The 23,908-nt window shown below is 45.4% G+C and overlaps 1 protein-coding gene and 1 pseudogene across 6 annotated transcripts in view; one reads left to right on the top strand and one right to left on the bottom strand.

Moving 5' to 3' along the window:
• The window catches only part of RRBP1 (ribosome binding protein 1), a 250,849-nt gene that overhangs the window by 27,516 nt on the left and 199,425 nt on the right, over positions 1-23,908 (bottom strand). For all 6 annotated transcript variants that reach the window (XM_085611756.1, XM_085611754.1, XM_085611752.1 and 3 more), the window contains exons 23-24: positions 17,484-17,573; positions 5,747-5,839 (exon numbers count right to left, since the gene is read on the bottom strand). In XM_085611756.1, the coding sequence (XP_085467882.1) occupies positions 5,747-5,839; positions 17,484-17,573 (183 nt within the window). The remainder of the gene's footprint in view (positions 1-5,746; positions 5,840-17,483; positions 17,574-23,908) is intronic.
• Positions 10,016-10,507, top strand: LOC146820887 (NADH dehydrogenase [ubiquinone] 1 alpha subcomplex assembly factor 2 pseudogene; annotated as a pseudogene).

Raw genomic sequence — 23,908 nt, forward strand, 5'->3', positions numbered from 1 at the left:
ATTGGCACATTTAATATACTTCCAAGTCCCTAGTAAAGTGGTACCACATGTAACCAGAGCCTGTATATTAAATGCTACTAGTGTGCCTGCAGCACTAAATGTGCCACCCACTTTAGTAGCCCTTTAAACCTGCCTCAGGCTTGTCATTGCAGCCTGGGTGCACAGTTTTAAACTGCAGGATCGGTCTGGCAAAATAAAGCTTTTGCCACGCATAAACCTTCCTTTTATATACACATAAGTCACCCCTTAGGTAGGGTGCATTGTGTTTAAAAGGTTGGGCATGACCGGCGTCACCGGGGCTGGGTGCGGATTTCCGCACACACCGACGGCGGTGCTGTCTGATTTTCCTGCTGTTTCCAGCGATGTGTCCAGGCAGCTGTTGGCCAATTTGAAATCTGGCTCGCCACTTGACCCCTGCCCCGCCAAATTTTTGGCTGGGATGGCGGAGGTGGTGAATCCGCTGGTTAATCCCATCCTCAACGCCTCGCTGAGGGAGGGGAGGGTCCCCAGCTCTTGGAAGAGAGCGATGGTGATCCCCCTCCTAAAGAAACCGGGTCTCGACGTCGAGGTTCTGGCCAATTATAGGCCAATTTCACTTCTTCCGGCCCTCACGAAGATCACGGAAAAACACGTCCACGGTGTCCTGTCGCGCTTTCTGGAAGCTAACAATCTGCTCCATCCATCTCAATCCGGTTTCCGTCCTAATTTTAGTACGGAAACGGCATTGCTAGAGGTCACTGAGATCATCAGGGAGACTCTTGATGTCGGCGGGTGGGCGATGCTGGTCATGTTAGATCTATCGGCGGCCTTCGACACCGTCCCCCACAGGGCGCTCTTAGCGAGGCTTTATGACATCGGCCTTAGGGGGACGGCGCTCAGGTGGTTTACATCCTTCCTTGAAGGCCGCCGCCAGACGGTCTGGGTTTCCCAGAGCTCTGCCGAGATGCCGCCATTGGGAGTTGGGGTTCCACAGGGATCTGTGTTGAGCCCCACGTTGTTTAACATCTTTATGTCCCCTTTGGCGGCCTTGGTGGAAGCATATGGGGCCCAGATCATCTCTTACGCCGACGACACGCAACTCCTCTTCACATGCGGGAAAGACCAGGAGTTTGATGGAGGGAGAATTCGGGACTGTCTTACATTGGTCTTTGACTGGTTCCAACGGAACAGTCTAAGGGCCAACTCGAGCAAGTCCGAGGTTCTGTTTTTTGGTTGCGGTGTCGATCCGGAATGGCAGCATTGGTGGCCGTCCGACATGAGCCCTCCTGCACAGTCTTCCTTGGTGGCTAAAAACCTGGGTGTCAAGCTGGACAACCAGCTATCGCTGCGAACACACATTCTGGGTCTGGCTGGCACCTGTTATGGAATTTTGAAAATGCTCCGTAAATTCCTGCCCCTGCTGTCTGAGGAGCACAGGCGTATTACTGTGCAGGCTCTCGTCGGTTCGAGGCTTGATTATGCTAATGCCCTCTTCCTTGGCCTCCCTGATTACCTAGTTCAGCGCCTACAGGTGGTACAGAACTCTGCCGCCCGGGCTATCTTTGGCCTGCGTAGACGAGCCCGAGCTTCCGGGCTGCTTCAGGCGCTACATTGGCTGCCTGTCCGGAAGCGGATCCAGTTTAAATCCCTGACTCTGATGCACAAAGCCCTGTTTGGATCAGGGGCTGGATACCTGCGGCGGAGACTAGCCTTCTATCGACCAGTCCGCTCCTTGCGCTCGGAATCCCTTTACAAAGCGGTGGTCCCTCGGGTGAGGAAGGCCCGCACGGGAGGGCGCTCTTTCAGCTGCAAAGCCCCACAGCTGTGGAACTCGCTTCCTCTTTCGCTGCGCAGCACTGTCAATTTGTTCCAGTTCAGGAAGAGCCTGAAGACCTGGCTTTTTAATCTTTAGGCTGTTCTTATTGCTTAAGTTTCAGTTCTTTTTCTCATTTTTTTGCTGTGTTGTGTTATTTTTATTCTGAGATGCAGGTGGAAAGCGCCGGGACACTCTTTTCGAGTAGCCGTGCGCTATAAAAGAACGCTGTAACATAACATAACATAACATAACATAACATGAACTTTTAAGTTTTAAAAGTCCCGGTAGTTAAAAATTCTCCTATTCGTTTTTCACTATTGCAAGGTCTACTTCTCCCATAGGATAACACTGAGTTATCTTATTACTTTTAATATGTGCTACCATGTGTTTTGAGGAAACTATGAATGTCATGTTTGGTGTCTGAGCAATTGTAATTTAAAACTCTCTTCAATGGTAAAGTCAAATATTAAGTCACAATTCCGAAAACGCACTTTTAGAAAGTTGGCATTGTTTTTTAGTCCTAACCATTTGGTGCCTACAGACTGTATCCTGGGTCACAGGGTTAAGTTTAGTTGTCTTATGGCCCTTGCATATTCCTCCCAGACAGTACCACAATAGAGGGTTTGGGTATTGTCAGGAAGGGCCATCCTGACTTGATAGGGTCGGAGCTTTCACTTGTGACATTTGCACTACAAAAGACACTGCTCAGCTTACACACAAAAGGTTTCAAACTAGCCTATAGAGAGTCCATAAAGACTGGAACCAGAGCAGGGAGGCAGGAAATTCCAGACAGTACTGTAGGGCTGGAAATTCCAGAAGCTTCTCCAACTTCAAAGGGGTAGCAGGTATGAAAATGGGTCACTCAGACCCACTCCTGGACCTGTGGGTAGTACAGACAAATGACTGCCCTTCTGCAGGAGGACTACCCTGCTGCTTGAGGTCTGCCCTGCTGTCTGAGAAGAAAGACTGGACCTGAACCCTTCATCCTAGGCTTGAAGTGACTCCAAGGGTCAACTGACTGGCCTCATATTCTGAGCTAAAGAGACACAACAAGCACTAGAGGTCTCCCTGCAACTTCCAGCTGACCTGCTGCACTGGACCAACAAATGGACCTGCCAGAGCCCTGCAGGCCTATGCTGGAGTGAGTTTGTGATTCCCATGAGGTTCTTATCAGGTCCTTGACCCCTGGTGTGGCATCAGTTGAGCTCCCCCTTGGAGAAAAGAAATCCTGAAGTTTCTGGCACTTTGCAACCACAAACTGGCCTCTCTGCGCCAAGACCTCAATTTTTTTAAATTGCCTATCTCCGGTTCTGCTGGATTGGATTTTAGTAGTTTTGGTGTCAAATAATTTATTAAATTGTACCACATTATCTGAAAATGGTGTGGGAATTTTATTGTGTTGTGTTTTCACCTTATTACTGTTTGAGTACTGCATATATACTTTAAACATTGCCTATAAATTAAGCCAGACTACTTTTGTGCCAAGCTACCAGAGGCTTAATCACAGGTTAATTTAGTGATTTTTTGTGGTTCACCCTGCCAAGGATTGTGGATGTTGCTTGAGTAGGGGTTTCCCCCACAACCAACAACACAATATCTCATAGTTATAATGCACACTTGAGCTACAAGTGAAGTTTTAATTGCAAGAAGTACTTCATTAAAGAAAGGGGGAGACTGAGATTAAATAGTGTGAGTTGCAAAGGTGTGTTTCAAATAGGTTGTATCTTAATTCAAAGGCTTATTACCAAAAGTTTGAGGAAAGCTAAAGCTTCTCCTTACAATATAGTATTCACCTGTAGATTCATGTGTATATGCTGACGTTAAAGAGTTATACAGTGCTGTAAATAATTTCTATATAAACTGGAGATTTATAAAGTGCATATATTTATTTCCAAAAGTTCAGTGAAAATTCAGAGACATTAAACATTGTTGTAGAATATATCATCTGTGGGTGACTCAGACGGTTCAAGTCACAGTATGATTGCAAACCCTTAAAATGGTGCACACCATTCTGCTCATTTCAGGAATATGTGTAGGGCAGTTTTACGTACTAAGGAGAGTTGTCCATAAGCCCTGGTAGTGAATGCCTTATTATTGGCTACTGTATACAAATGAAGAAGTTCTCTTAAAAATCTACTTCAGATGAGGTATTTAACAGGCACCATTCATGGGTCCACTAAGAAGAGCCGGGGGGCAGGGTACCCCCTACCCTGCCCCCTTATGTGTGGATTTAATTTCAATTTCAGGACAAGGGGACAGAGTCCCAGAGTCCTGTAATGGCAGTCACAACTTTTCTCTTCATGTTGCGGCCAGCCTATCAGATCACTCGGTCCCGCAGACAAACAGGAGGAGAAGACTCTCAGACAGTCAGATTTCTCCATTTCTTTTTTTAAAGTTTACGGTACCACAGGAGTGCAGCGAGATCAACTATCTAAATACTCCAATTTTTTAAATCCCAAGCGATCTTTGAATGCAGATTTCTCAAAAACAGCTGTACGGATTAACACCAGATAACAAAAAGCATGCGTTCTGACTAAAGTTATAACTTCCAGCCAAACTTGGTGTAATTCCATTCAACTGTTTCTTCTGTACCCCTTCCAAAACTGTAATATGGAAAAATTAAGTTTTGAACGCCTCCCTCCACTCCCCACCCTTTTTCTCGTCCCTTATATCATGGATTACTCAAAACGTCCAGGAAGCAAAGGAGGTTGCAAAACCTGTTTTTTTCGTTAAAACCCAACCAATGGCAACAAAATTATTACGAAAATAAAAACACCCTTCCTATGGAAACTGACTTACTATAACTACACAGTGGCAACTGTGCACACAAAAAAAAAAACTAAAATACCATCCAAGCCATCCTTCAATTCATATGTTTTCAGGTTGGCTTGGATGGTATTTTACTAATCCAATGATGTAATACTGTGCCTGGATTGGAAAAAGGCTTTTGTCATTTTACAGCGTTGGATTAGTAAAACACCATCCAAACCAACCTTCAATTCATTTCAGGTTGGCTTGAATGGTATTTTACTAATCCACAGCTGTAATACTGTGCCTACAGTGGTAAAAGGCTTTTGTCATTTTACGGCTTTGCATGGATAGCGCTATCCTAAACCTATACATAAAAGACTTTGCTGTAGAAATGGCAAAAGACTTTGTCCCTTTCTATCTCAGCATGGATTGCACTGTGCTAATCCTATGCTTAAAAACCTTTGATAGAAAAGCAGACATTTGAGGAGGGCAAATTTAGAGTGTCTCTGGTGTTGTAGGGTTCTCTACAACCCACCTAAATTTGGGAACTACCCAGAGAGCTTTGCTTCTTTTTTGCATAACTTATGCTGCACTCCACACCTGAAAGGGTATTGTTTTGATAGAGCGAGATGGAGAGCGATATATATATATAAATGAGAGAGAGAGAGAGAGAGAGAGAGAGAGAGAGAGAGAGAGAGAGAGAGAGAGAGAGAGAGAGAGAGAGAGAGAGAGAGAGAGAGAGAGAGAGAGAGAGAGAGAGAGAGAGAGAGAGAGAGAGAGAGAGAGAGAGAGAGAGAGAGAGAGAGAGAGAGAGAGAGACACTCCTGTATAGAGCACCTTACAACACCAGTGACAACTGGATTAGTTTAATATGAACTTTTCTAATGTTCTTTACTATTTGTGAGGCAAAAGCACTTTTTCCTCAGAATATTTGGTGTAAACTATCTTTGCCACAGAAATGTCTTCTGTTGCCCATCTGTTTTGGGGGAAAGTGGTCAGAAGTTTGACAGTGTCCAGGGGCTCAAACCTGTGCAACACTGGTTAAAATTGCTTTTCAGTAGCCAGAAGTTTAGGGAAGGAAGTGGTTGCTTGTATAAGCTTAGTACATGAGATTTCCAATTTATTATAGTACTCTGTAGAATATCAAATGCAATCTTGACATACACAAAACCAACCATAATACCGTTGTCTGCAACATACCTCGTTTAGGTCTGCCTCAGACTTCGCTAATTTAGCTTTCCATACCAGTTCCTCTTGTTCAACACTTCTCTGTAGATTTCGGAGCATTCCTTCCTGTATTGATCGAGTAAAACACATTATAGAGGTCACCTTTTTAAACTTTTGTTCTGTTTTAGCAGAGGAGATCATGCAGTTAGCTACTAGAGCTCAATATAAAACAAGACCACATTCAACTCTTATGTTCATTTCCTCCAATAATTAAGAGCAATGACATTTTTAATAAATGTGTCTATAATTTTTTTGCCTTATTTGGTTACCCACAGGAAGGCATGACCCACACCTAAAGAATCTTGCAGCTTTAGTCAACTGCTATTAGCTCTAGTAAATAAAGAAACAGTTAGTTCCCTCAAGCAACAGTTTTAAAGCTTGAAATCGCTGTAGATTCACAGGCTGCCCGTTGTTCTGCCATCAAGGAACATGCGGAATAAATGAATACATGTTGAGTGTCTACCATACATGCCGTCAGCATGACTCATGATAACAATGATGGTCCAGTGCTTAATTTGTGTAAAAAAAGAAAGAAAAAAAAAGGCGTGCGGCTGCATAGAACTCTGCTCCTTCCACCGTGGTCAGTGCAAATAAAAGATGGCATTACCCAATACCTAGGCAGCATTCAGCGGTAAGCAGCAGCGCTTACTACCAGAAACGCCAGCATTTTAATTAACTGTCATTGTTTTTAACTGTTAGCACTTTTAAAACTTTTAATTTCACACTGCCATAATACTCGAATTCTAGTAGCTTGCTGTACCTTGGCACTGCACCTTCGCATTTTGCACACGCCGGTCCCCGGGCCGCCACAGCTTTTAGAGCAGATTGTTGCGGAGGGATGTGGCTCTTCCCCCCAGCTTCCTCACTTCCGGGGGCTGAATCCTTTTAGGTAGAATGCCAGACTGGATGCGCAGCGGATGCGCGCAGTGGGCATGCCGCAGGCGCGCCAAAGGCAAGCCTGTTTGCGCCCGTCCGCGTCCGGTCGGGGCCAGGGGCCACAACCCCCGTTTCTCCTATTCCACAACGGCTGCATTATGAGGCAGAGTAGCTGTTTCGTTTAACAGGCCCTATAATGGGTAACTACAAACATTACGTTCTTCCAGATAGTAATCTAACAGAATGTGCTCATTGTTGCTTTAAACTATCAACAGCCCCACACACTAATTGCGCCAAACATAAAAATTATAAAATGTTCCTACTAAACTGCAGGTCGCTGCCTAAGCATGCGGCAGAAATCTTCATCTTGGAGGAAGAAAGGCCAGAGGTTCTGTTCTGGACGGAAACTTGGCTCAACTCTGGTTCTGACCCCGGTCTTGTCCAGGCGCTTCCTCCTGGGTATTCTATCCAGAGGCTCGACCGGTCCACAGGGAAAGGGGACGGGATTGCTATAATCTATAAAAACTATTTAACCTGTCATATGTCAGGAAGCTCAATAGCAGATTGTGAGAATGCTGCCTTCTCCTTAGGATTCTCTCCCTTGCTCACCTTTTCGGGTATTTTAATATACCGGCCCCCTGGTCTTTCAGCACAATTCTGTAATTTCCTGCCTGACTTGGCAGCCAACTTTGCTAGTACCTCGGCCAATTTTACTTTATAGGGAGATTTCAATCTTCACTTTGATAATCCTTTACAGATGGCTGCAACCGAGATCACAAAGGAACTTGCGGCCTATCAGTTCCAACAAAAAGTTACCAATGTCACCGATATAAAGGGGCAGGTATTAGACCCCATCTTCTCCAACTTGCAGGATTTAGTGGGAGGGTCTGACCACTTTCTTATTCCACTCTTTTGATCCCCTTCATCTATAGTGTCTCATATGAAACCAATCCGTACAAGCTCACATCCCTGGCCCAAACTGTTGATAGAACAATGGACCCTAGAGCTAGAGAAAACGAAGCCAGTGTCAACCACTGACGCCGTCTTTGCCAATGAAAATTTTTATAAACGTACTTCAAGATTCTCTAGATCTGCTTCTTACTGAAAAACTGATTCAAACTAAAATAGAAAATAATAGAATGGCATGGTTCTCTCCTAAACGTCGGGTTTTAAAACAGACTTGTAAGAAGCTCGAGAGAACTTGGAGGAAGGACTTCTCCAGCGACAAGTCGTCGAAATACAGAGAGGCAATCAAACTACACAAAGCGGAAATTAAATTAGCCCAGGCAGCTTACTACGAAGACAAAATCTTAACAGCGGCTAATGCCACCCGTGAGATCTTTCGTATTGCCAAAACACTCCTTAGAGTTCCCCCTCCTCCAGTAACCGCAAATACCTCAGGTTCACGCTGTAACGATTTAGCAGAGTTCTTCCTCAACAAAATAAAAACCATCCTTACCTCCTTTCCTAGGACCAAGGGCTGTACACAGAACTTAAATACTTAGAGTAACCAACCTCTCTTGGAGACTATTCCCCTGATGGATAGGTCAGCCCTCGATAGCATGCTGTCTCAGGTAAAAATTGGCTCGCCCAAAGACCCGGCACATCTAAAGATACTGAGACAGGTGGCAGGAGTTGTCTCCCCTGTCATTTTAGAGTTGATTAATTCTTTGGTTTCCTCGGGAGTGGTTCCCCCTCCATGGAAGGAAGCAATGGTGAAGGCACTTCTTAAACAAGCATTGGCATAGCCAATCAGCCTTTGGGACCATGTTTAGCCATGCAACGGTTGATATTGTTGCACCAAGGATATTGTGATGCATAACTAAATACTTATAAGGTCCCAAAAGTGAGACCTATTGGCTATGGACAAGTCATGGATGATACACAGTAAGCAGCGTTCTACTATACATTGTTTTTTTAATAGTTTCTATGTCAGTTGGTAAAGAGAATCCTTTAAGTGCATAGATGCCAAGGTTTTAAATTTGCTATGTGTGACATTTTCATAAATTCATTGTAATTATTTTGCCCCAGTTTTAAAGTCTTTTTAGAGTTTCTCATTGCTCAAATAGGTGTAATCACCAATATGTATATGTTTGCCTAATTTTCGTTGCTTGAGTTCTGAGTCTGATGTAGTGCCAAATGGCCAAACCAAATGCTGAGATAGCCTAAGAAACAGAGGTTTGGGTAGAAAATGGGAATGTCTGATATTTAATCCAGGAGAGGTTTCGCATAAGTTGCGCTGTGTGGATGAGGGCGGTGGGCGTTGATAAACGATATGGAAGGAGGTTAAGAAAGCTGGAGTTTGAACAAGCAATTATAGCCATTCTAAACCTTGGTACTTTTAAATTCTGAAAGTTGGTACAGTGTTAATGTGATCTACCACTAGCCGTCTGCCCCGTGATGGAGCATCAAGGGTTGAATGAAAGGTCACCCATCGGAATCAGGAGTACGGGCACGTCCGCTGACAGCAGGCAACATTAATGGAAGTGCAGGCCGTAAAATTATTATGGAAGCAGCCTTCTGAAACCAGACCCGTGCCTGCTGCGACTGTAGGGGAGGTGTTCCGGGAAAACAGAACCGTCTGCTGAGGATGGCTGCCCGGAGGCCCATCTCATGTTTTTAATCCGACAGGAATCCACACATCCTGGTTTTATAGGCACATGCAGTTGCATTTTGGGATTTGCAGTTCAGAGAAGGAACAAAAATCTCAGTATTTTGAGTGAAGTTGGCTGGCGGAAAGTGACGTGCCTATCATGGCACCACTTGGCAACAATGTGTAATTTGCTTTAATCTCATCAGTACCATGGTCTTAATGAAATCGACCAACCTAATGAAATCGAGTCTTGAAGCGTGCGTCTTTAGAACGTAGCTTAATACAGAGGACAAGGGAGAAACACAACTACACCAAAAAGCGTTGGCTGTGTAATACGGACCAATAGACCTCACTCACCGGTTTCGAGAGAGGGAGTCACTTCTTCAAATCTATTGGAACCACGCTCCTCACCGTGACCAGGCATTTTCAATTACTTACGAGGCGTCTCTCAAGGAGCTGCATGTAAATATCAGGTGCGTGACGCGAGGTGACTCGCAGTGAGTGTAACCGAAAGCATCTGTGAAAACAAATGAAGGACAATAGTGATAAACGCCCTTGAGATATCAGCACGAGGTCGGCGCCCATCTTGGAGTGGCTACTTTCATTCTATTTAATTAGTCTATATGACGTTGCTTAACCATCCTGCGATTTCAGTTTAGGCTGAAAACAACCAGTGGGTCGCCATCATTCTTCTCCTCGGTCTTCTCCACGTCGTTTCAAGTTTGAAGACGGCTGTATGACAATTACCTCGGGCACACTACTCAACAATTAATAGAATCAGATCCTTGTTGCAGAGAACTTTTGGGCACGTTAAAGAGCATGTCTGCACCGACCACCTTGGAAACAAATACTATATTGTCCCAGAGCAGAAGACGTGGACTGGCCAACCTGTCCGGAAAAGACGAACAGTGGAAATGGTACGGTCCGAGGTGCATGCCTACGAAGCTGAGGCCATACCCTCAGAGTGGGATGCCTGGATCCGAGGAAGGAGGAAAGACCCGTCCACGATCGAAGAACTTCTCCAGAATGAATAGTACAGACACCAAGTTAAAGCTAAGAGCGAGGAGGCATCAGCAAAGGATAAGATGATACAGGAGAGAGACTACAAGGAAAGACTGGTGTCTGAGCGCACCCACCCCAGAATCAAGGGGCATGCCTCTGCCACTTACTACAGAAAGCATGAAACTACACAAGAGCCCACAAGCACTGCCAATGCCTTCGAGCCTGGGACATGGACACCGCCAGAGGGGGGGCAGCAGCACTAAGAAATAAATAGAAAGTTCAACTCCGTGTGGTTATGCTGTCTTCGAATAAATATCACCTCTGCAAAGCTTCCCAACTGACAAGAGGTCGCAACTCACGGGCATAAGAAACATTTTCCAGAAACAGTTTAGTTTGAGCAGATCAACTAAATAATTTCTAAGAAAGTAATAAATACTTCGATATATATATTAACTGACTTTGTACAGGAAAGACTTGCTGTTGCCTCGGATAGTATTATTAAAATCTAATGTGAGGGCCGAATGCTCTGAAATAAGGAAAAAATGTTTGTTGAAATCATAATGGACGTGCTGTTTGTGGATAATTGGCTTGTTCAAAGGTTGCCTTAAAGCGGTTTCTTGTGTGAAATAATAAATTAAAACAAGTGACAGATTAACAGTGCTGCGCGCGTGAGACAGAGGGGGAGCAGGAAGTGAGCCCGGGAGTGGTGCGTGCGTGCACGCGCAGTCTGCTCTTTTTGGAAGCACATACTCGTGCTTGTGGCATGCCGCTGTGCACTCCCGCCAGGTGTATGCCGCCACAAGCACGAGTATGTGCTTCCAAAAAGAGCAGAGCGACGGCTAAGGCCCTCCTTTGCAGCGCATGCGCGCTGTGTAGGCGAGACCTAAAAGCTAGCCGTGATCCAATTGCCCTGGGAAATTACCGTCCCATATCACTTCTCCCCGAGATCAGCAAAATTGCTGAAAAACACATCAACTCACTGTTGTCTACCTTCTTAGAGACACACAAACTCCTCCACCAGTCTCAGACAGGTTTTCGACCTCACCAAGGAACAGAAACAGTCCTGCTCTCAGTCGTGGAAGAGTAAAAAAAACAAATCGTGGACTCCGGAGGCACCACTGTGGTCATTCTTTTGGACCTCAGTGCAGCCTTCGACACGGTTAACCACCATATCCTGGTCCACAGACTCAGAAAATTGGGAGTAACTGGTGTCGCTCTGGCATGGCTACAATCCTTCCTGAGAAATAGATCCTTTCAGGTCTTTGACGTTGAGGTGATCTCTAAACAGATGCCCCTATGTTGTGGAGTTCCTCATGGGTCATCCTTGAGCCCCACCTTGTTTAACGCATATATGAGCTCGTTACCTGAGTCGGTGTTACCTTTTGGAGTACACATAGTGACCTACGCAGATGACACGCAACTTGTGGTGGGTCTTAATCAAGCTGATAATTCCCCTTCTAGCCTTCGTCCTTGCCTAAAAGAAATTGTCAAACAGATGAATTACTTCTTCCTGAAATTGAACGGGGGAAACAGCGAGATGATGATCCTGGGGAATCGGCCTGCCCTTTACCATATTACAATATGGCCGACCACTCTGGGCCCCGTCCCTATCCTCAAGACTCAGTTAAAAAGTCTGGGCGTCTGGCTAGACCAAGACTTCACTTTTAAGACTCAGACACGTGTTACGGCGGCCACGTGCTATGGCATCCTGAAAATGCTTCGAAAAGTCCTCCCACTTCTCCCTTTCCAGGGAAGAAAAATCATGGGTCAAGCACTTATCCTGTCACGGCTGGATTACAGGAATGCCCTTTATTTGGGTGCTCCAACTGCGACCTTCTTCAAACTCCAGACTATATCAAACTGGGCAGCCAGAATTCTTCTGGATACTCCTAAACATCAATCAGCAAAACCTGCTTTGAACTCTCTCCACTGGCTTCCCATTAGGGAGAGAGTTAACTTCAAGGCACTGTGCATTGTCCACAAGTCATTAGCCAGAAAGGGCCCTGCTATTAACCACACCATCACCCAGCCCTATCAGGCTAACAGACTTCTTCGCTCAGATGACATGAACTTGGTTATTGTCCCCAGGATTAAGAAAGTCACAAGTGGGGGCCGGCAATTCTCATACAATGTGGCCAGGCTTGGAACTCCCTTCTACTTTATCTACGAAAGGAACCTAATCATTTTGACTTCCGCAAATTGTTAAAGACCTGGCTACTCCCTTAGTCTGGCTGGCTTCTCTATTATCTGCTGCTACTAACGTTGGGATGCCTTCGGGTAGCCATGTGCTTTATACATCAATATTTCATTTCATTCACCTTGTGCCCCTTTAATTCATCACCACACTCCCTGACCTCCTATCTCACTCTCACATGTTACTTCTTTCTCCCTTATGACTGTTTTGCCGTCATCTTTCTTCGTCTTTCAGTTTTGTTTGTTTTTCACTCTCTTGTTTGCCGTAAATGTCTGATGCAGAAATATAAGTGCTGGTGGTCCCCATCGGCATCCATAGGCTAGAGTTAAGCACGGTCATAAGCCTTGATATCCTCCCTGTGCGACTGCCATTTTCAGATTCCATTTTCTGTTAATGATAATGTGCAAGGAGATGATCTTACTTTTAGCTTTTGTGCATTCATTTTGTAAAATAATTTACACTCCTTATAATCACCAGGGAAGCACAAGGGTGTCATGTGAAGGAACACGCACTGGCAAAGTCAAATGTTTTGCCTTTTGGCCTTTCCAAAGGAGAACTACTGGTTTTACCGATTTCTGTTCAGATCTGGGGGGGAAAAATTTTCATTATTGATGCTGAAAAAATTAGACATCTGTGCACACATGCATGAACATGCATGCACACATATGGATCATGACACTACAGCTCCCCCCAACATGGGGACGTAAAAGTCATGACATAGTGGCCATTTTGTTTTTGGTGTAACTTACCATTTCAAGATGGCATAGCCCTATCTTAAAACGGTAAATTAAAAAAATATACAAATCACTATTTTTCCCCTAAAAAAGAGTGGCCCTATAGCAAATTGCAATATGTGGACCTCTAAAAAAATAATACATTTTTAAAAAATGTAGCAGGAGAGACGTGAGCAAAAGTGGAGTAAATTGGAGGGGGGGGGGTTTAAATAAAATGGAGTAAAACCGACCGAGACAGGTAGGAGTGGGTGAAACAATGAACAAGTTTGGGAGGAACCAACAATATGAGCTTGGGGGCAGTGATGTGAGGGAAAGTAGCACACAGAAGAGAGTAAGAACATACATGCACTGCCATGGAGTGCAGAAAGAAACAAGCATTTGCAATGCAATAGGTCTCGTATTATTAAAGTTTGAGCTATTGGCATTTCTAAATAATGGAACACCAATAGCTCAAACTTTAGTAATGCAAGACTATTGCATTGCAAATGCTTGTTTATAATTGTTGTCGAGTAGCTCCATACTTTGATTGTGTCCTCAAATTAACCCTTCGCCAAACATATTTTTCAGTCACGTCTATAATCTGACTGACACTGGTGATCATTCCAGGGGCAAACACGCCCCATGTAAAAAGGCTATTTGGCACTGCACCTCCTATAGGAAGCTAGTGATGCCACGACGGTAAGAGTCTATCTGTATTGCCCACAACGACGGAAACCGTCTCAACGTCTTCGTAGATCTGCCACCATTGCAAAAGCACAGACCCTCTTTCAACGACTGTTTCATAAGAGAATTGGTGTTGTACAGAGGTAACGCAAAAGCAATTGCACCCCCTTGTGTACACATCCATTACTAACCACAGTCCTCCGTGGGGTCACATTTTTAAAAAGCACGGGAAGCACCAATAGTGGAGCAGTAAAAAGGATAAATGCATGGGGGGGTGGGGTCAAAGGGAACTGGGGGAAGGTGAGCAAAGGGGGAGTTTGGGTTGGCCGAGAGGAAAATGTAAAAATTAAAAAACAAAATTAAAAACGGGACGATCGAAGAGGGGTATTAAATAGAAGGAGCAACACTGAGTGCAGGTATTTGGTGAGAAAGTATCAAACGAGGGCGCACAGTAGGACAAAAGCCATCCATTAAAAGGATGGTAAAGAAACAATGCTTCAGAAGAAGGACAAACACAAGAAGGGCAAGGAAAGGCATCAAATAAGAAGGAAGCAAAGGAGTGTCCACAATGTCAACCAATTTTAAGCAATGGGCTGGCACAAAGTTCACTGATGGCATTGGTACTGTACATAATGGGATCTTTTCTTTTCAACAATAGGCAATCTAAAAGTTGTCTGTAGGTAAGACTCAAAAACAAAGTTCTTCATTAAAATTAAAGAACTTATAATAGAGATAAAGAATGGAATTACTATTTTCTTTAATTTTGAGATATGTGTCCGGATGTGTCACCGCTAGCTCTGACCCATCCATGTTACCAAACAATCTCTCCCATCTGCTCACATGCGTCTTATCGTACATAGTAAAATCAACTTACATTTGTAAGCAGTTATTTTTAAAACCAAGAAAACGGGTGTACCACTGTTTTCATTTGCAACATTCTGAATGTATCTGGATCATTTTTGGGTGACAATTACCCGAACGTTCCCCCTCACCTTAGGGTATTCTGATGTTTTCGGTGCCTAGAGGCACATTCTGAAACTACAAGAGATTCTGAACCGGATCAGGGAAAGACTTAGGCGGATTTAAGTTCCTGCCATGCGAGACTTCGCTAGACAGGCGAGGGGCTGTTGGGCGCACGGCACTGAAGGCGCTGCTAATTCCCAACCCTGCTACTTACTGGAGAAACACAAGGAAGGACTGTCTGGTATTTAGCAACATGACAAGAAGCATGACAGCTGCCCAGCCATCCGTCAGTGCCCATGTAATAATCAAGCCTAAAGCGCTGGAGTACATGCTTAAGTTTATTGGGGTAGGGCTCCACCAGCTCACACCGCGCGCGCGCTGCCAGTAAGTAGTGCGCAGGTCACGGGTTGAAATCCAGCCAGGTTACCTCCGCCATTAACCCTTCGGAGGGTGAGAAAACACGTTTAACATTGTAGTGGATGACAACACCTAAAATACATCGGTATGAGAGCCTGAAGTTTCATGTGGGTGTTAAACATCCGTTCGTCAGGGCGTCAGTGAACTTGCCAAGTACACAAGGAAACAAGTCAGAAGTCGGGCGCCCTTGCCTGGGACGTGGGCGGGGCCTGCTCCGGCAAAAAGAGAAACCGGCATGCCGTGCTAACGCGGGGCTCCCTTGTTGAAGGGAGAGCCCCGCGGTGGCGGCCGGAGTGAAGAGAAGCCCCGGGTCCCAGGAGGGGGCCCGGGTGAAGAATGCGGCGGCCGAGGATGACCACAGCAGCGCGGGGCTCCCAGGAGTGCAGGGAAGCCCTGCAACAGAAGTGCTGCAGCCACGAGGAGGAGCCCCCCCCCCCCCAGAAGAGCAGCCCGGTGAGTGAAGTAGGGCTGTGGGGGCTCCGTGCGGGATATTGTTGGTGCAAAGTGTACTTTTGCAATTCTGAGCGGCCCCATCTTGCAGTGGGCCGCTCCAACGGGGCTGGCATGTTATCGGAAGCGGGACAGGAGATTTGCACATCGCGTGTGTGCACGTGCGTGTTCACGTGCGCGTACACCGGTTCAAATCTGCCAAAAGCCTTACGCGTGCCCATCTCCTGCCCCACTTCCGAGGCAAGTAAGCAACAATAGATCTCGCTGGCGTACAGCAGCGCTTCGCGCTGCGTTTGCAGGCGAGACCTAAAAAAGGGGAAATAGTCCCCTTATGTGGGGCCTCAGAAGGATAGAAGTATTATATTGTCTTCAATATGTCCTTGACCGAAAAAAGCTTCCTGTAGATGAGGCTAAAAAGATGTTCACATTCGGAAAGCATATATATTACATTGCTTTGGGCTTTATGTCTAAAAACTGACACTGTGGGCCAGGCATGCCTTCGAAGACTGAACCTTTGCTAAGTTAACTGCTAAGCATAACTTCTTCCAAAATTGACTGGCAACAAGTTTTGCTAATAATATTTCCATTTTGTGTAATGACCTTTGCCCTTTTCTTGGGTTCATCTGAAGCTGTTGTAAGATCACCTCAATTCCTTCACATGTCTTATGGCCAAATCTACTTAATAATGTTTTCATTCTCAAAATGTGTCATTTATCTGCAGGCAATCTTTCCTATAGCTTGCAGTCTCTTTTCTTTGCCAGGGGTAGAGCTGTAGTAGCTGCAAACTAGACAGATTTTTCTGACAGTGAAAATTTTGAGTGTGTCCCACTAGAACCATATGCATATAGGGTACTGTGGTGACACCCTATATTTCTTCTACCTGCTGCTGGTTTTTGAGTTTTTCGACCCCTGGTGTGCCTCATTTTCTGTTGGGGACTTTGTGCAAATGATAAGAAACAAGACTCTTCATGCACCTCTGCCATTTGCACTCATTCTTATCAGCAACAATTTCGGGACTGCATAAATGACAATATCTGGTGGACATCCAAAGGTAGGCTATGTCCTCTGCTCAAGTGATTGTGCTCTCCTCCTATATGATTTCATTTCAATCATCGTCTCCATCTTTTGTGGGTCATGAATATTCTCAAGAATCTCAAATTCCTACTTCTGTGTGATGAGAGGAATGTATTAGTTGAGGTGAACAATACTTAACAGTCTCAGTTTTCTCTATTGCAAATCTATGTACTGTGGAATCTGTCTCTCAACAGCAATTGCATTAGAAGTCAAAGTTTGTTTTGAAGATTCAGGTTAGATTCTAAAACTGTCTGCTTGTGGCATTATAGTTTTAGTTTTTTTACATCAAAACATAGGCCTCAGTACTGAGGGTATTAGTAACCTCTGACTTCTACTCTGTTTCTGATCTTAATCAGAAAACCATTCTCCCTCTGCCAATTTCGTACATCCACAATTAAAGCTAAAACCCAAATTCTGTGCCATGCTTGAAAACCTCTGGTCTCCTGCACTTAGATATTAATGTAATGATGTTGCATGGTCAAAGCTTTTCAAGTTTTAGAGCTCAATGGCATGAAAAATTAACACTAACTCCAAGGGACACTGAGGGGATATCCTAAAGGGTGTTCTATCCATCACCATAAACCACAAATATGACTAGTAAATAAAAACAGAAAAATCACACCACTTTCAAAGGTTATTATATCTATCCTATTCCCCCTATGGTCAAAGTCCAGATAAAGTCAAGAAAAACAAAAAACAGTGCAGTATATTCTTACTAAAATCAAGGACGATTTGCAAACTTACAGTTTCTGCAAGAATTGTTCTATACTGGTCACATTCTGCCTGTAAAGTGCTGTGAGCTTCTTCTGCCTCCCGTAATTGTGAAGACAAATCCTGTTAAAAACACAAAAAAAGGCAAGGAAAAGGTTCAAATCTGTAAATTCAATTCTAGCAACATATTTATGACTCTGAAAAGGTTAGTGCATGAAAAAACAGCGCATAGTGTATTCACAACAGAATATATGTATGTGTTGGTATTCGTACAGCAAGAACCTAGTTCAAGCACACTTCACCGGGAAGACCCAAACCCTGCGGAAGATCGTGGGGTAGCTTTCCTAAGGAGGTGTGTCTTCAACTTTTTTTCCGAATTGTTGTAGAGCTGGCGGTGATCTGATGCTGGTGGGTGGGTGGTGTGTGTGTATAGATATAGATATAGAGAGAGATCCATATCGATATCGATCCAGGGTGCATGAAAGCAGGAGGATTGCTTTCTCACCTTTTCCTTCTCCCAGTAGTTTGCCTCCAATATGAAGATGCTGGTGTGCCCTATCCATTAAAGTGGCTAGTTTGTTTACCAGTTAAGCGGGGGTCTCGGTGTTAAGGGATCTATAAGTGGTGCAGCTGAACTTGAAGATGATCTGGGCTGGAAGGAAGAGCCAGTGAACATCTTCTGACATGTGAGTGATGTATGTGAATTTCTTTGAGCCCTTGATCAGTTGTGCCGCTGGATGTCTGATACATTTCGAGAGTGGATGGGTGGTGCCAGGAGGCCACTGAGAAGGATATTATTGCCCAGACAGGAGAGGACTACGACCTCTGCATTTGTTCAGAAGTTGTGTTTTTGAGAGAGTTGGAACCAAGCTGTCATTCTTCCTGGTGACATGTTGCTTGACAGAGGTCTGTGCCAAAAGAAAATCCCAGAGATTTTGCAACATTTGTCAACTGGGAGTTTAAACTGGAAGGTTTAAGTCAGGGAGCCTAGCTTGAATCCAAGTTATTTGGTGCTGCTGGGAAATAGGAGGAATTCGGATTATGCGGCGAGGTTCAGCTTCACAAATGTAGTGACATCCAAGACTGGATTAGTTAGAGGCAGGGTCTGCATGTTTTTGGGTAAGGATAGTTTTCGCCATTTAGTTATTATCTGCATGTTGATGGATCTTGATGTTGCTGTCTGCAAGAATAGATTGAATTGATCGAAAGTGTTCCACACAGAGGGTAAAGATAATGGATGAGAAGATGGATACTTGAAGTACTCTGCAAAATGCAGAGATTGTCCCTCAACTGGAATAACCTATTTAAAACAGCACGCACCAGTTTGTGAGTTAGAACAGGAATGAGTTTAAGACAGTGCCTGAAAATCCGATGGGTGTTTTCAGGGTGTTGATCACAGTTGAATGGCTGACTGTGTCGAAGGTTGCATTTTCTTGTCCTACCTATTTGGTGATTGCAGCTTGTGTCCTAGGTCACATGACTTGGTGCAATTAGCCTTTCTGCATTCCTTTCAGACAGTATTAAAATAGAGGATGTGGGTTTTGGCAGGATGGGTCACCCTGATTTGATGGGATGGGGGTAGAGCTGTCACCTACCACACTTGCACTTCAAATGCACTGGCTCAGCACACTCACAATAAACTATTATTTCCCTAGACAAACTGGGGCAATGGCTGGGAGGCAGGAAATTGCAGACAACTCTGTGTGAGGAAAACCTCCAGAAGCTTCTCCCACTTTAATGGGGGCACCAGGTATAAAAATGGGACCACTCTTCAGTTCACTTCTGGACCGGTGGATACTAACGAAGAAGACTGCTGTGCTTCTTGAGACCTGCCCTGCTGTACAAGAAGGAAGACTGGACCTGCATCCTTCATTCCAAGGATCAGCCGGAGGACCTCCTGTAATGAGCTACAGGAACACAACACGCTCCAGAGGCCTGCCACTGCCCAGCTGACCTGCTGCACTGCACCTGCCTGTGTCCTCTAGGCTTCTGCTTCAAGGTCCTGGACCCTTGATGTGACAACAATTGAGGTCCTCCTCGAAGAAAAAGGTGAAATCTGAAGTTTTGGGCTCTTCGCTACTGCGATAGGACCGATTTGTGCCAAGATCTTGTAGCCCATTCCAACTGCCGATGCAAAGCCAAGGTGAACCAGACTATTCATGCTACTGCGAACCCCAAAAACGACCGGCAGCATGAGATCTGCACTTCATGCTAAAGCATGTACAGCCTGCTGGGACTCAAACATGAATATCCAGCAACAACTGTCTGCGATGCCTGGCATGATCTTCAAGCTACATAGACGACCACCCACGACACCCAGCCTGCTCTGCCTACAGCAGGGTTCTCCAAAGTCGATCCTGGAGGGCTGGGCCTATGCCAGAATTTTAGAATATCCACATTTAGATAAGGAATATGCTACTTACCAGTATGCATCTGTTCTTTGCATGTAGAGCTGCAGATCTACACACTTGTGCATAGATCGCCATCTGGTGTTGGGCCCGGATGTTTGCAGTTTGTTTTTCCTCTTGGAAAGTCTTTGGAAGTCACGAGTTCGGTGACTCCTCACTTGGATCGTATTGTGCATGGGCTTCGGCTCCATCCTCAGATTGTTTTTCGCCAACAGGGAAAGATGGAGCGTAGTAATAACAGTGAAGATGCCCATGTGTGTGTTATCTAAATAAGATAAGCTGGAACAGATACAGGTAGCTGGGGAGGCGGGTGGGCGTGTGTAGATCTGCAGCTCTACATGCCAAGAACAGATGCATACTGGTAAGTAGCATATTCCGTTCGAGGCATATGAGCTGCAGATTACACACTTGTGCATAGATTATAGCAGTACCGACCGTTAGCGGCGACCACCCGTATCTGTTGCAGTGGTTTGAAATAATGTTTTGAGTACAGCCTGGCCTACACTAGCTTGTTGCTTAGTTTGCACATCTACACAATAGTGTTTGGTGAAAGTGTGCGGTGTTGACCATGTAGTTGCTTTGCCGATATCATCTAATGCGATGTCCCCTAGAAAAGCCATTGAAGCCCCTATTTTACGTGTAGAGTGGGCTTTAGGGGGAACGGATAGCGTTCGTTTTGCTTTATGGTAGCAAATTTGAATACATTTGACAATCCACCTAGCTATCCCCGACTTGGAGATGGGGTTGCCCTTGTGTGGTGGAGAGAAAGAGACAAACAGTTGTTTGGTCTTACGGAAAGGTTGTGTTCTCTCGATGTAGTAGAGTAAGGCTCGTTTGACATCTAGTGTGTGGAGAGCTCTTTCTGCAACAGTTTGTGGCTGTGAGAAGAATACTGGTAGTTCTACAGATTGGTTTAGGTGAAAAGGAGAAATGACTTTGGGGAGGAATTTTGGGTCGGTACGGAGAACCACCTTATTATGGTGCATTTGTAAAAAAGGTTCTTGAATAGTAAATGCTTGTATCTCACTGACCCTTCTGAGGGAAGTGATGGCTACAAGAAAAGCGGTTTTCCATTTTAGGAATTGAAGTTCACATTGGTGTAGGGGTTCAAAAGGAGGTCCCATTAGTCTGGTGAGAACGATATTTAGGTTCCACACAGGTGAGGGTGGCACTCTGGGGGGAATTATTCTTTTAAGGCCTTCCATGAAGGCTTTAATGACAGGTACTCGAAAGAGTGAGAGATGTTGCCTGTTTTGTAGGTAAGCTGCTATGGCTGCGAGGTGTAGTCGAATGGACGTATAGGCTAGATTGCACCTTTGTAGGTGGAGTAAGTAGCCTATGTGTTGAATGGACACATCTGGTGGATTGATGGTGTTGTTATGACAATAGATAACAAAACGTTTCCACTTGGGGGCGTAGCACGCTCTAGTGGTAGGGCGCCTAGCTTCTTTGATGACGTTCATACAGTCAGGAGGAAGATTTAGATACCCAAATTCTAGGATTTCAGGAGCCAGATCGCAAGGTTGAGCTGAGCTGGGTCCGGGTGTCTGATCTCTCCATGGTTCTGGGTTAAGAGGTGTGGAGAGAGGCGTAATTTTTGATGCGGTACTACCGATAGTTCCAGCAGTGTGGTGTACCACCGTTGTCTGGCCCAAGTTGGCGCTACTAATATTAGTATGAGGGAGTGCTGTTGTAGTTTGCGCACTACTAGTGGAATGAGTGGGGGAGGCGGAAAAGCGTACGCAAATCTGCCTGACCAGTTCATCCATATCGCATTGCCTTTGGAGAATGGGTGTGGGTATCTGGCTGCGAAGCTTGGGCATTTTTTGTTTTTGTGGGTGGCGAAGAGGTCTATCTGTGGATACCCCCACATTTGAAAGTATGGGTGAAGAACTTGCGGGTGAAGTTCCCAATTGTGGAGTTGTTGTGTTTGTCTGCTGAATAGATATGCTATAGTGTTTTGTACTCCTGGGACATGTTGTGCTAGGAGAAAGATTTTCCGGGGTATGGCCCATCTCCATATGCTCTGTGCTAATTGAGAGAGCTGTGGAGAGTGTGTGCCGCCTTGTTTTTTAATATAATACATGGCTGTCATGTGGTCTGTGCGGATTAGGACTGCTTTGCCCAAAATTCGTATCTGAAAAGATTTTAGGGCTAGGAAGATCGCTACTAACTCCAGATGGTTGATATGGAGTAGCTTCTGTTGGGGTGTCCATTTGCCTTGCATGGTGAGATGTAATAGATGAGCTCCCCAGCCGGAGAGCGTTGCGTCTGTAAGTACTATCTGTGGAACCGGGTCCAGGAACGGTCGACCTTTGGAAAGGTTTGTGGTGGTCCACCACTGCAAAGAGCGATGGGTACGACCGTCTACCAACACCAGATCTGTTAATTGACCCTGGGCCTGGTTCCATTGGTGCGCTAAGCACTCTTGGAGAGGACGCATCTGGATTCTTGCGTGAGGTACTATGAAGATGCCAGAGGCCATCATCCCTATTAGTTGCTTGAACACCTGAGCTGGAAGGGAGTGTTGTGCTATGAATTTTGCGCGTAGAGCCTGAATGCTTGCAATCCTGGCAGGATTGGGGTAGGCGAGCGCTTTTGAGGTGTCTATAGTGGCACCTAGATATTGTTTTATGTGGGATGGTTGGAGATGGTACTTTTCGTGGTTTACCGTGAAGCCCAGCTGATGAAGTAGCTTGATGGTGGTGTGTGTGTTGTACACACTGATTGTATGAAGTGGTTTTTATCAACCAGTCGTCTACGTATGGGAAGACATGAATGTGTTGTCTTCGCAGATGTGCTGCCACCACTGCTAGGCACTTGGTGAATACTCGTGGTGCGGTTGTGACTCCGAACGGGAGCACTTTGAATTGGTAGTGTTGGCCGTCCACTACAAATCTGAGGTACTTCCTGTGGGCCTTGTGCACTGGAATGTGGAAGTAAGCGTCTTTTAGGTCCAAAGTGGTGAGGAAGTCGTTTTGGGAAAGTAGTAGAAGTACCTGCTGAAGCGTCACCATATGAAAGTGGTCTGAGTGTATGTATGTGTTTAGGGGCCGAAGGTCTAGGATGGGCCGTAGAGTCTCGTCCCTTTTTGGTATGAGAACCAATAGAGTTGTTGGTTGGGTGGAACGTTCTATTGCCTCTTTGTCTAGGAGGGAGATAACCTCCTGCTTGAGTAGCCGCAGATGTTCTGGTGACATCGGGTGTTGTCTGGGTGGAACGTTGGGGGGGGCGGGGGGGGTAGATGTTAGTTCTAGGCAGTAGCCTGACCGAATTATTTGTGTTACCCATTTGTCTGAGGTGATGGTAGAGACCGGAAGGAAATGTTGGAGTCTGCCCCCGACCGGAGTGTGATGGTCTGGGGGAAGTGGAGGGAAGTCATTGGGGAGGCGCGGTGGCAGAGCGGGCAGAGTTTGTTTTGCCTCTGCCTTTGTTATTGTTGCCCCTGTAGCCGCCTCTTTGGTTACCCCTTGTAAAGGTGGACTGAGTAGGGGATTTGTATGAAGTGGAAGCGGTGTCTGAGGAGTAGCCTCTGGATGTGCTCCGCAAGGAAGAGCGGCGAAAGGAGTGTCTGGGAGGGTGAGATTGTAAGGCTCCCATGGATTTTGCCGTGTCAGTGTACTTTTTCATTTTTTCTAGGGCGTCATCCACTTTGGGGCCAAACAGATGTTCCTGGTCAAAGGTATGGTTGAGGATGGAAGCTTGTACCTCCGGTTTAAACCCCGATATCCTGAGCCAGGCATGGCGACGGAGGAGGATACTAGTATTGATAGCCCTAGAGGCTGTGTCTGCTGCATCTAAGCCACAACGTATGGAGGTATTAGTAATGGTTTTGCCCTCCTGAATGAGTTCGTTGGCCCTAGCTTTATATTTATCAGGGAGATGGTGCATTATGGCTTCCAATTCGTCATAATGGGCCCTGTCATATCTGGCGAGTAGCGCCTGTGTATTGGCGATCCGCCATATGTTGGCAGCTTGGGATGCAGTACGCTTGCCTGATGCGTCCAAGAGTTTAGACTCTGTCAGGTGGTGGTGCTTCGCCTGATGCCT

The sequence above is a fragment of the Triturus cristatus genome, chromosome 6 (assembly GCF_964204655.1).
Source record: "Triturus cristatus chromosome 6, aTriCri1.1, whole genome shotgun sequence".
Lineage (NCBI taxonomy): Eukaryota > Metazoa > Chordata > Amphibia > Caudata > Salamandridae > Triturus > Triturus cristatus.